The sequence below is a fragment of the Prosopis cineraria genome, unplaced genomic scaffold, assembly GCF_029017545.1.
Source record: "Prosopis cineraria cultivar Desert tree isolate PC_DT_omini unplaced genomic scaffold, ASM2901754v1 PC13, whole genome shotgun sequence".
NCBI classification, from domain to species: Eukaryota; Viridiplantae; Streptophyta; class Magnoliopsida; order Fabales; family Fabaceae; genus Prosopis; species Prosopis cineraria.
The window spans coordinates 38,871,215-38,884,150 of record NW_026555344.1 but is presented as its reverse complement, the minus strand read 5'-3'; the positions used below and the strand labels follow the sequence as shown (position 1 = coordinate 38,884,150).

Genomic DNA, 12,936 nt, shown 5'->3' with positions numbered 1-12,936 from the left:
TTTTTCAGGTCCTTATTGTTTTCCTTTTTTAGTGATTTTAATCCCTACATTAAAAAAATTATAAAAACTGAAAGCAAAACTTAATAAAACTATAAAGGCCAAAAACTCAATAAAATTATGTTTTTCTCTAGTTGCGAAGCTCAAATATTTTCCATGCACTAATAATGCAACACATTTTCTGTTTTATAGAATGTATGGGAAAAAAATGTAATTTTAATTTATATTAGTGGCATATTTTTACATATGTTTTTTTCAATTTTTTAATTTATTAATCTTACAAATAAATTTTTAGAAAAATAACAATAAAATCCTACCATAATATATAATTGATAATGATGTTTTTCAAAATGTCATAATTCTTTTAAAATTTTTGAGTACCTTTCTGATATTAATAATTTTAAGTTAAATGACTAAATTACTATTTATTTAAAATAAAAATAATAAGTCTAGCTCCATTTTTTCAATAATAGCTTTCGTTATGTAAATTATAAAAATTAAATAAAAAAATTACAACTTTCTACATAAATTTTTTTTTTGATTGATAAATAAGTTTTGAAAATCACAACTTTCAAGTAAAATTTTTTTTTATTATTGAAGTTTAAGTTTTAAAAATAATCAATTATAACTTTTATTTAAATAATTGTAATTTTTATTTTATAAATTACAAGAATTGAATAATAAATTACAACTTCTCATATAAAATTTGTTTTATCATTAAGTTCAAGTTATAAAAATAACTAATTATATTTTTTATTTAAACACTTACAATTTTTATTTTGTAAATTATAAAGATTGAACAAAAAATTATAATTTTTTACATTAACTAATTATTTTTTATTTTAAGTAACGGACAATTTAACTATTTAATTTAAAATTATTAATATTAAAAAAGTATGGACTCATAGAAATTATGAAATTGGTCAAATTTTATCGTCATTCTTCTAAATTTTATCTTACAATTTTACAAAGAAAAAAGATATTGTCGAAACTCGAAAAGTCGTGGAGGGAAAGATCGCATCGCACAATGCAGACATGCTTGGGTCATACAGCAGCAGCAAATTTCGTCGCTTAACGGCCAAACCGAAAAAAGCTGCCTCATTTATAAACCGATCGATTAAGCTTAATTCTACACGGGGGTCCCCTTCACACTCTCCTTGTTAGTATCGCCCCCCCAACCCCGTCTCTTCGAACAATACCACAACCGTAGCTAACAATATTCATTGACGATCTCCACGATGACCCTTCTTTTCTCTCTCATTCGTTAGCAACCCTCTATTTCCTTTCCTTCATTCGCTCCCTTTTTTCGGATTTCCCCATTTATCTTCCAATCCGTATCCACGCACGCTTCTGCAACTTCTCTTATTTTCAGGTATTTTTTTTAAAGAAAAGAACGAATCGAGCTTGTGTCAGCTGATGGGTTTATTGCAAGTGTTCTGATACAGCTTTGAGTTTTGTTGGCTTTGTTTCCTTTTTGCAAAAGTGTTCATCTATATGGTGATATTTCTGGATTTCTTCTCGGGTTCTAATTTAACTGTTTACAGGCTTCAGAAGTGGAGGTTTGGGTGATCTGATTTAAGAATCCTGGTGTGGAATCACCGCAAGTTGCCACTGGATACGGAGGATGGCTTCTGCATCTCACTGTGCAGTAGCATTCGCTGGAACTTCAGCTTCTGATCTTCTCCGAAGTTCGGCTAATGGTGTTAGTGGTGTCCCTTTGAGAACTTTAGGAAGGGCCCGATTAGGTCTGAAAAGAAGGGAGTTTACAGTTGCCGCCAAGCTTAGGAAGGTGAAGAAGCATGAATATCCCTGGACTAAGGACCCTGACCCCAATGTGAAAGGTGGAGTGCTAAGTCATCTCTCGTATTTCAAGCCGCTGAAAGAGAAACAAAAGCCAGTCACTTTGGATTTTGAGAAGCCGCTTGTTGGCCTGGAAAAGAAGATTATTGATGTAATTTCCTGTGTGCTGGTGTGGTTTGTCTGTTTAACTGAGCATTAATTCCTGAGTCTGCTTCATCAAGATTGTACATTTTCTTTTTTGGTAGGTGCGCAAGATGGCATCTGAAACTGGTCTGGACTTCAGCGATCAGATTATCTCATTAGAGACCAAATATCAGCAGGTCTAATCATAATTGTTGTTCGACAAAAAAATTGATTGCTTTATTGTGCTGAGAGTCCTTATAAGAACTGATAATATATCTACACATTCCCCAACACCGTCCTTCAAATCGCACCTCTTAAGCATGAGTGCATGATTATTGTTCATTTGGCAATTCTCGTACTGCAAATATTACACTCCAGCTTCTTAGCAAGTTTTGCATTTTTTTTAATTACAGTTATGATTTTAACTGTTAAAGTGAATCAAAGATGTTAATGCTTTCTTTTCCCAACAACAATTGATGAATATGAAATACTTCCTATTGCATTTTCCTCATGGCTTCCCTTGTTATTTCAGGCTTTAAAGGATTTATATACACATCTGACTCCTATACAGCGTGTCAGCATCGCACGGCATCCTAACAGGCCTACTTTCCTTGATCATGTTTTTAACATGACTGAAAAGGTCTACTGTGCATTATTATTTTGTAATTACACTCTAAAATCCCTAGTTAATTGTTGCTGAACAACTAATGCTAGTAGAATCTCATGCTTCCTCATGTTGCAGTTTGTGGAACTCCATGGTGATCGGGCAGGTTATGATGACCCAGCTATTGTTACTGGTATAGGGACCATAGATGGTAGAAGATATATGTTCATGGGTCACCAGAAGGGTCGAAATACTAAAGAAAACATACAGCGTAACTTCGGGATGCCAACTCCTCATGGGTATGTTGGCACTTTAAAACCCTTCCGTCTTTTTTTTAACATTTGAGAAACCGACTAGATTTAAGATGGGATGATGACTCTTCTCAACTTGCTTGACTTGGTCTAGGAACTATCTATGTTCTCTACGTTTAATATTGACTATAAATTTTTAATTTGATCAGTTACAGGAAGGCTCTCCGCATGATGCGTTATGCAGATCATCATGGGTTCCCCATAATCACTTTCATTGATACACCTGGGGCATATGCTGACCTTAAATCAGAGGAACTAGGCCAAGTATGTAGTTAAGTATGCTGGACGATTCCACTTCGGCGTCCTTTTTTTAATTATGTTAATCTGTTTGATTTATTTTCTTGCATGCAGGGTGAAGCCATTGCCCACAATTTGAGGACCATGTTTGGTCTGAAGGTGCCAATTGTGTCTATAGTTATTGGAGAGGGAGGTTCTGGTGGTGCGCTTGCCATTGGCTGTGCCAATAAATTACTAATGCTTGAAAATGCAGTTTTCTATGTGGCCAGGTGATTTAAATCTTTGACCTAATCCTTGCAAAATTTTCTATTGTTGGTTTTTTTTTTTTTTTGGGTTCAATTACGTACCTCTTCTTTTCTACTGCATCTTAGATGGATATCATAGGTCAACCTTGCAAATTATCTGGATATCATAGGTCAACCTTGCAAATTATCTGTGGTTTATGGTTGCAGTTTCTATTCTATTGATATTATCTGTGATATTTGTCTCAGAACTGTATTGTACCGGATACTGTGTTTTCAATTTTACGATTGCTTCTAATAATATAGTACTAATATTCTTATAATGTGCTTTTTGGTCAACCTCTATTCATTTGTCTTCTCGGTGAATGCATCTCTTATATTGAAAAATAGAATTTTTTTTTTTTTTTTTACTTTTGTAGGAGGATGCTTTTCTTTCATTTATCAAATATGTAAACAATTATTAGATTTGACATAACTAGGACTTTGGCTTAGCTCATAGAAGTTTTGTCTAATTGTTTTTAGCAGTATCTGGATTGATGTGTCTTTAGTGATGCAATTTACCACCCTCATCTTCTCCTTCTACATAGGAAACTACTGCACAGCATATTTCTGCCTATGCATATCAAGTAATTTCGGGGGAGACATATCTGACAGTATGAAGCGGGGAACACAGTTAGCTTAAATATCAATTTTGATACAATTGGGGATCAGGTTGAGAATACAGAGTGGAGAATATATTATATGTCTTGAAATTTTTCTTTCAAATAATATATTGCCAATTAAACAAGTTTAACCGTACTAATGATCTCGATTCTGGCATTTAGTTGAACTAATAGGAACTTGTAAAGGTTTGATTGATAGGATTAGTGATCCTTGAATGAACATAAGTTGAGCCACTGCATTTTTTATTTATCTTTTCATGATTTTTCCCCAGTAAAGAAGTTATGGAATTTTCTAGATATATATTGTGTCGTACACATAAGAGTGGGGTCTCTTTTTGATAACAAGTTTCAAGCACATTGATATTTGATAGCTGGTTCCCCCATATCTTACAATGTCAAAAATACTAAGATAGTCTTTCCTATATTTGACAAAATAATGCTACGTGATAACTACTGTGTATTGATGATGTTAATCGCCAATCAGGAGGGTGTGAGACATGCTATGTTTGTGCTCGATCTTAGTCCTAGGCATTGACTATTGTGCACCTTACCCTGCCAGAGTCGAAGAAAAATTGAATTTATCATATCGATATGTATACACCCAAACTGCCCATGGATGGATTTGTTATTCTTGGTGCAGAACTTGCTAGGTGGCAAAGGTTTATTCTTCCCCCATAAACAACATTGTGTGAGCTTCCACATTTGCTGCATTGAAGAGGATTTTGATAGACCAAGTTGACTGAATTAACGAAATGCTTCCCTGTCTCTCAAAATGCTGTCAAGACATGATTACCATGAATCTTTAACCTAATATTTTTTTAAAGTGATAGCAAGCCATTTCTAGGTGTCAAATTGGCAAATTTTCCACCATATTCAGATTTAAACCTGTGTGTATTTTATGGATGAATGTATGACTTTTGGTTTCTTTGACATCCTTGTGGTTATATGGTCGAATCTTCAGTTCTTGTTAATCCTTAACAATTGTAGTAAGTTTATGTGCTGACTTATAAGCTGTTATGCTGGTTTGGTTTCCTTTATTTTATGTTTTAGTCCAGAGGCATGTGCAGCAATTTTGTGGAAGAGTGCTAAAGCTTCTCCAAAGGTTTACACAAACCCTGTATTAACCCTAACTTTGAATGCCAAAGCATATACCATTAACTTTTTTCCCTTTTTAGGCTGCTGAAAGGCTCAGGATTACAGCGCCTGAGTTGTGCAAATTGCAAGTTGCAGATGGTATTATTCCGGTAACGATCCTAATAATTATATCTCTTAATCTTTTTTTTTTTTTTTTGGTTGTCTTCAGACCCCTGTTATTAATTTGTGTCACCCTATCAATAGAGCTTACGTCATAACAGCATTTGTTACCAGACAGAGAGAAAGGAATGGGGCACAGGAAAGAAAAAATGTTATTCAATGTCTGTTATATGCTTATAATAATTACTTAATAGTATTATTTTCCTATTAGTTTAAGATAGGAACACAAGTGTCATTTCATATTTCACCTTCTTACATTCTTTTCCTTTTCACCAAGAGTGGCATAAATGGTATGAAATGGCTATTACTCCTGTTTCATCAGAGATGCGGCTTCTGAAACGTAATGCTTTTTTCCGTACACATGAATTTAAACTTCACAATATCTTACCCTCAAAATAAGTTGTTAGCTTTGTCAAATCTGGTACCTCTGGCAATAGTTTCTCATTTTATGTATTTGTACGTGGATAAAAGATCATTCTTTGTTCCTTTAATTGAAATTTCATTTGTTTGTTTCTGGCAATAGGAACCACTTGGTGGTGCACATGCAGATCCATCTTGGGTGTCACAGCAGATAAAAGTTGCAATCAATGAAGCCATGGATGTAAGTTTTTCGTTGAGCAAATTTTCTACTGAAATCAGATACACAACCGTATGCTAATTATAAATCTCTGGCTTGTCTCATTGCATAGGAACTTACTCAGATGAAAACCGAGGATCTACTAAAACATCGCATGCTTAAGTTCCGGGAAATTGGTACATTCCATGAAGGAATTCCTGTTGATCCTCAGAGGAAGACCAACATGAAGAGGAAGGAGACACCTGTTGCTAAGAAGATTCCAGATGCTGAATTAGAGGGTGATGTTGAGAAACTGAAGCAGCAAATTTTGAAAGCCCAGGAATCCTCCGCCAAGCTTCCAGAATTAGATCTGGATGAGATAATCCAGAAGCTGAAAAAGGAGGTTGATCGAGAGTACTCTGAGGCAGTGAAAGCCATGGGCTTGACAGACAAGTTGGCAAAGCTACGGGAGGAAGTTTCAAAAGCAAATTCGGAGGACCGACTTATTCATCCAGTGGTGAAGGATAAGATTGAAAAGCTACAGGAGGAGTTCAACCGGGGTCTGTCAGAAGCTCCCAATTATGGAAAGCTGAAGGAAATGCTTGACACTTTAAAAGAATTTTCTAAAGCAAAGGTTTGGTCAGATAGGAATAAGAAGGCTGCCATGTTAAAGGAAGAATTCAAGGCAAAATTCGAAGAAGTGATTAATAGCCCTAGTATAAAGGAAAAATATGAGTTAGTGAAGGCAGAAATTGAAGGTTCTGGTGTATCCTCACCAAGTGATTTTGATGTTGAATTGAAGAAGAAAGTCATAGAGTTTAAGAAAGAGGTAGTGCTGAAGCTAATTAATGCCCTGAAGTCAAAGGGATTAGAAGTTGATGTTGTAAAAGCAAAGACACGAAGCAGCATTGAAGAGTCCTCAGTGGCAGAGTTTGAATCAGATATAGAAGAATTGAACAATGATATCAACAAGGGAATTGAAATTGCCCTAAACTCATCAGACCTCAAGAGCAAGATAGAGTTATTGAAAATAGAGGTTGCCAAGGCAGGACACTCGCCTGATTTGGCATCAAAAAATAAAATTGCTGCATTGGAGCAACAAATTAAGAAGAGCCTTGCAGAGGCCATTGATTCTTCAGGCTTAAAGGACAAGTATGAGAATCTGACGTCTAAGATTTCCAGGGAGGGTGAATTTTCTGGAGAATCAGATAAAAGTTTAACAAGTGAAGATCCAGGTGAAGGCGTTCTGACAAATGATCAGTTAAGAAGGGAGGTTGGGGCAAATCGCACCTTTTCTTGATGTGAGTTCGTCTGCTGCCAATTTTGTTACTGTAGATTTTATTTGTCAATAGTAAAACACCATTTTGGTCTTCCAAATGTGACCTCAATATCAATTGGATCTGCAAAAATTTTGGATCATTTTACTACTTGAAAGTTTGTTTTGTTTCATTTCAATCCTACTGTCTTTGCTCCCAAAAAATTTGTATAATGTCTCACTTTACCTCTGGGAGGGATGAAATCAGAACGAAAGCTCTGTTGAACGTCTAGTTCGTTTCTTTACAAAATAAATTGCGTGATCAGTTTATTTGGCCACCCCATAGAGTTCAAATCATTATAACGTCCTAAAATGCAGATTCAAGATGGTTTTATGTGATTTGGGATTCAGAAGGATTGAATGGAAAATATGATATTTTCTATTTTTTTACTATATCATTCACTGGTATTTGGCTCGTAATAACATTATGCGTTATATATACATGTCTTTCTATCCGCCTTCTTCTGACATAATACTGGTGAAGATGGAGCTGACTTGAGTTGTATGAATGAAACAGTAGAAACTGCACGATGGCTTCATTTTTAGAGCTTCTCATATTGGGTTTGCCATCCAGCATCATAGCCATCTTTGTACAATACGACTTTTGGGATTCAAAGGGATACCAGGGAGATGCCATTTGAATTGTGACTGATACCTCTGTCCATCTCCCAAGTTCCATAGAAGACCAGATGTGGAATAAAGTGAGAATCATTTTGTACCTTCGGCTCAGACTGCTCTGGTTTACTCTATAATGATTTAATTCATCAGTTTCTTTTCCTTTCCTCTTTTTGGTTTTGTTCTATGCGGTCGCAATTTATGTTATCGTGAATTCTTTTCCCTCTTAGACATAGATATGGACACTGTATAGATTGATTGAGTTTCAAGGAACTTAATGACATGACTTATGGTATTATATAATGGCTTATTTTGCAAGTACTATTATTCTACTCGATACCTGCCTGCCCATGGCTCCCATGTGGACTGGCTAACCGTCGTTTGCTTATCGGTGACTCGCTCGCTGCGAGTGCAATCTTCCTTTTTCCTCCCTTAGCTTATGGGAGGATTGTAATGGGTTGTGCGGGTGTGATTGTCTCTTCAAAAAAAAAAAAAAAAAGGCAATGGTCATATAAGCACTATCCCATTGGGATCAGTGGTAGATCTTTTGTTACGAGTGAATCTTTTCAATTGACGAGGTATTTTTCTGATATTCTTGCTCTGATTAAAAAATAATTTATTTTTATTTACTATGAAATCGAAGCATGGAAGTTGTAAACCTGTAATGTCGTGTTTCGTAGCAAGGAATTGAAGATAGGAAAGTGAAATCTAAAATTTTATTTGTTTGGCATGCATGTAGAGATTTCTTGGAGCCATACCTAAGCGGCTAAACCCAAAGAATTGGCTTTCACTTCTTGACCATTTTGCCCTGACATCCTCTTTCCCTAAAACATCCAAGATGGAGGACCATGTTCTATGGCACACAACAAATCTTCGATGGCGACAATGATCTTTTGATGTTCGAACTTCTCCGTCCTCTTCCTCAGCTGGTGAGAAAATCTGCGGCCAGTCTTCACTGTGCTTGTGTAATAAACTATGCCGTCCTCTTCTGCAAACTTTGTTCACGCTTCATCATCCTATTCCTCTGGATCTTCATTGTGCGATTGCAACCACTCCATTGGAAACTTTGTGTAAATTCATCATCCTCTCCCTCCAAATATTAATTGTGCGACCATTCCATTGCAAACTTCATCCAAGTATATTGTCACAGATCTGGGTTATAGATCTTTATCTTCTTTTGCATTCCAGATATGTGTTTGAATGTATTTCATAATTTTTAGTTTTGATTTATGAAATTTGATCTTATTATTTAATGTTTGAATGCTTTGTTGATTGAGTATGTAGTCATCTTCCTCGTTTTTTTCTTCTTCGATGATGGTTTTTTTTATTTCTTTGGTTTTCAAGTAGTGGTTTTCCATGGCAGTTTGCTTGGGCTATGCTTTGAGCGTTGGTGGTTTAAATCTGGCTTTTTTTATTTAGGGGTATCTTGGTCTTTTTAAAATATAAATACAACATTAAATAAAATATTTATTCCACTTCTATCGGTTTACCAAACATACTCTTAAACTTTACTCATACTTTCATTTTGCTTCTATTTCTACTTCTAGTTTCACAAAAAATAATTTTCTATATCAAAGGAGGCATGAGAATTTGATAGGATGGGTCATTGGCACCATTTTTTTAAGGAAGAATGACACACAAAAGGATGAATTAATGACAATTAAGTCTCCAACAAAATTTTATATAAAATAAATGATAACTATATATTCAAGCAATTATAAATAGGAATTTAAATTACAAATTAATTATCATATTTAGAATTTAAATATCATGTTTGTAATTAAAATGTTTAAATTTATAATTGTTTGAATTGATGTTTATAATTGATTTTAAAAAATTATTAAAGATCTAATTGTCATTAATTCCTTCTTTTGAGATTTAACAGTTATTCTCCCATTTTTTAATCGTTATATCAAGAGATTTTAAACTTTTGAACTGGTATTTATTATTCATATTCCATTCTATTGGCTCAAGTAATTTTGACTTGTCCCAAATATACTGACATAGTCTAACATTGTAATTGATTTGAATATCTCTCTTTTTTTTTTTTACCTAAAAAAATCTCCTGCCAAATCTTAATGTTTGGTTCACTGGAAAATGAAGTTGGAAAAAGGAAAAGAAAGAGAAAAAAATATTTTTCTTGGATTCATTGGATGGACTTTTGATCCTTGGGAGGACATTTTCTAAATACAAGTAGAGCTTGAAAAATGAATCAGCTTGGCTCTAAAGGGGCGACCCTTGACAAGCTCGTGCATAAAAGAGTCGGGCTTGAAAAGATTATTTTTCTTTTAAGATCTCCAATTGCAAAGCCCAGCCCTTAGGATAGTGGGCTCAAAGCTAACCTTATGAGTTTTATGCTTTTCTATTTATTTTCATTTTTTTCTTTTAATAAATACATAAAATTAAAAAAATGTTAACAATCATAAAACAAATATCATTATCAGATCTATTCCTTGTCTCAAAAAAAAAAATCAACCAAACGTTTCTTCCTTAAATGAGAATCAACAATATGCTTGTATGCAACTTGTAAGACATGATCAAGAGGGATAGGGATATTGAGATTGAGATTGAGATGTGACTAAACTCAGACCAAATAAATGTTGTCATGGTTCAAGTGTAACCTCCCTGAGGTTAAATCACAATTAACTCTAAAATTTGATAATCTAAGATTCTACCCTCAAAGATTACCAAACTGTAAGGCTTAATAAATGAATTTTTAAAATTTATTTCAAGGAATCCCAATTTTCAACCTTTCAAATCTCAAACATGTTTTAAGGACTCTAAATCAGAATTTTAAAAATAAAGCAAAAGCTTGGAAGTCAATAGGACCCAAATAATGAGTTTTAAAACTCAAAACAGATTTTCACATAGAAATTGATATGTGAACCGTGGCGTGTCCTCTTTGTGCCATGCGCCGTGGCGTGAGGCACCATGCACCGCGACATATTGCACGAAATTTGACAGATTAGTGCTGTCATTTAATAGCACAGGAAGCGAAATTCTGACGTGTCCTAAATCTCCGTTCGACATCCGATTGAGATGGTTTTGGTAGCTACACAGAGCTTTCTCCTCGCTCTAACTAATGGCACAGGTTTCACATTCAAATTTATTTTCTATAAAAAGTTGAATGCCAAAACTCATTTTGACACATTTTCACAAAATCTCCCAAATGGGGTGTCCCAATTCAACCACATGTGCTAATAGTCTACACCAACCCTTTGACCACACTCAATAGACTCTTACAAACTTGTACAACACATCACACACAATAAAACACACTTATTTCACAAAATCACCACTCAACCTCAATTTTCACAAAACATAGAGGGGGAGGAAAAGTTACACAAAATCAACCATTTCATTTATATTTCTCAAAAATACATATGTTCTAACTTGCACAAGTATTTTGGCCCTATTCACGAGTTCACAACAAATACTCACTAACTCAGGACACAAAATACACTAGTTAAACATAAAATCATGCAAGTAGTACATCAATCATGATAATTAATCATAATTGGCAAATACATTAACAAATACACATGTAAATAGTAAAGGAGAGGCATATGGAGGATTTACTCTACCAAACCTAAGCCTCTATATGTTTTCCCTGACTCAGATCCGATGAGCTAGGTCCTGAAAATATTGAGAATTGAGGGATGAGTACAACCACTCAGTAACCAAGTTTCACTTAACCCTTACAGTTACATATTAATTGTAAATAGATGCAATTAGACAAATAAACACATATTTCATATAGTACCAGGCCACGATTCACAAAACTAACAACCATGTGACTGAGCTTGTCACAAAAAACTATATCATATTATTTTACAAAAAATATAACACAGGGTCACAAAAATAACAATCATGTGCCCTTAACATGTGCCGGACCATAAAACTAACAACCATGCGGCCGACTTATGTGCATGATCATATGCCAACCTTATATCCTCCTATTACCTCTGACACAAAATCGATGGCTATCATATGGCTACGTCCTTCACGAATTAACCCAGCCTTCTACTTGTGAGGAGCTATTGGGCCAGGGTTAACTCACTCACTTATGTAATTCGATTTCCCCTAATACTAACAATCATGGGGTGTCGTGCCCCTAATCTAGCCTCCTCATGAACCGGTGGAGACTAGTTAGGTTCGAGTCCCTCATAGAATAAGTGGGATAGTCCCGAATCAACTATGAGACAAGGGCTACCTCTCAATTCCAACGATCGGTACCAAGGCTAGTTCTTGATTCCAACAGTCACGGCTAATACCACATGGATTTCAACCAATCTACTCCTTTTTTTAGGTGAACTCCCGCTAATGATCATGCTATACACATTTCACACATAATATACATTTCAATAATCATTTTTCAACACATGAACTCACATAACACATATGCTCATAATTAACTCATATTTCATCACAATTCTCCACTTATAATAATAAATCACAAGTTATTTCATAAAACATCAAGGGTGGTAGAAATTAAGGTTTTCTTTCCAAAACCATTTCACAAATCAACACTTGCCAATATGTATCATCAATTTATTACACAAATCACATTTCACAAACACAATTAACATTTAACTATAAAAATTAAGTTTTCCCCGATTACCTCAAACTTTGAGAGGTCAAAGGTTTACCCCTCACTATAACAACTTTTCAAAGTTTCAACAAGCTCGAATGGTGCCAAAACAAACCTCTATTCATCCAAACCATAAGAACATCATCATTACCTAACTCTTAAAACTTTATAAAATAAAACTCCATATACGCTACTATATCATCTCATAATCACTACCTACTCATACTCGACGTGCTCATTAAGTTCCATTAATTCATATTATCATTATTAATACTTCAAACCATCATTAATGCACATTAACCTCTTACAACTACCTCATAAATGCTAATTTTTGAGTATTAAATGCTCCCATGGACCAACCACTTGCAAAATTATCAATGTGGTGTTCCAATACATTAAACCACTCCCATTAATCTCATTGTAATCAATGGAATTGGACCCATACTCCTATGGATCGAAAATTTATCTCTTAACTCAAACCCTACCATAAATCATTACAAATGAGGGAGAGAAAGGAAGAAGGAGACACCATAATCTTATCTTGGGTGTTTGGGAGTTTCAATCTATCAACAATGGAACCAAATATGTGCCATAGCAGAGCCAAAATCGAGCTCTTCGTTTTCCTCTTC

General features: G+C 34.7%; 1 protein-coding gene across 3 annotated transcripts; it reads left to right on the top strand.

The window, feature by feature from the left end:
* Nucleotides 1–1,111: 1,111 nt before the first annotated feature.
* Nucleotides 1,112–8,034, top strand: LOC129290808 (acetyl-coenzyme A carboxylase carboxyl transferase subunit alpha, chloroplastic-like). Of its 3 annotated transcripts, none has more exons than XM_054927816.1 (12): nucleotides 1,112–1,369; nucleotides 1,542–1,948; nucleotides 2,043–2,117; nucleotides 2,453–2,560; nucleotides 2,663–2,823; nucleotides 2,985–3,099; nucleotides 3,187–3,341; nucleotides 5,027–5,078; nucleotides 5,152–5,220; nucleotides 5,754–5,831; nucleotides 5,920–7,087; nucleotides 7,622–8,034. In XM_054927816.1, the coding sequence occupies exons 2-11, from the start codon at nucleotides 1,622–1,624 to the stop codon at nucleotides 7,084–7,086; spliced, it is 2,307 nt and encodes a 768-aa protein (XP_054783791.1). In that variant the 5' UTR covers nucleotides 1,112–1,369; nucleotides 1,542–1,621; the 3' UTR covers nucleotide 7,087; nucleotides 7,622–8,034. The 3 variants fall into 3 exon arrangements, with proteins under 3 accessions (XP_054783791.1, XP_054783789.1, XP_054783790.1); XM_054927814.1 differs by having other exon boundaries at nucleotides 7,619–8,034; XM_054927815.1 differs by lacking the exon at nucleotides 7,622–8,034 and having other exon boundaries at nucleotides 5,920–7,379.
* Nucleotides 8,035–12,936: the final 4,902 nt, after the last annotated feature.

Bases quoted from the DNA above. Each gene is read 5' to 3' on its own strand.
- LOC129290808 (XM_054927816.1), top strand. From the start codon at position 1,622: ATGGCTTCTGCATCTCACTGTGCAGTAGCATTCGCTGGAACTTCAGCT. The intron at 1,949-2,042 runs GTAATTTCCTGT...CTTTTTTGGTAG, and splicing joins TGGAAAAGAAGATTATTGAT to GTGCGCAAGATGGCATCTGA. The intron at 3,100-3,186 runs GTATGTAGTTAA...TCTTGCATGCAG, and splicing joins AATCAGAGGAACTAGGCCAA to GGTGAAGCCATTGCCCACAA.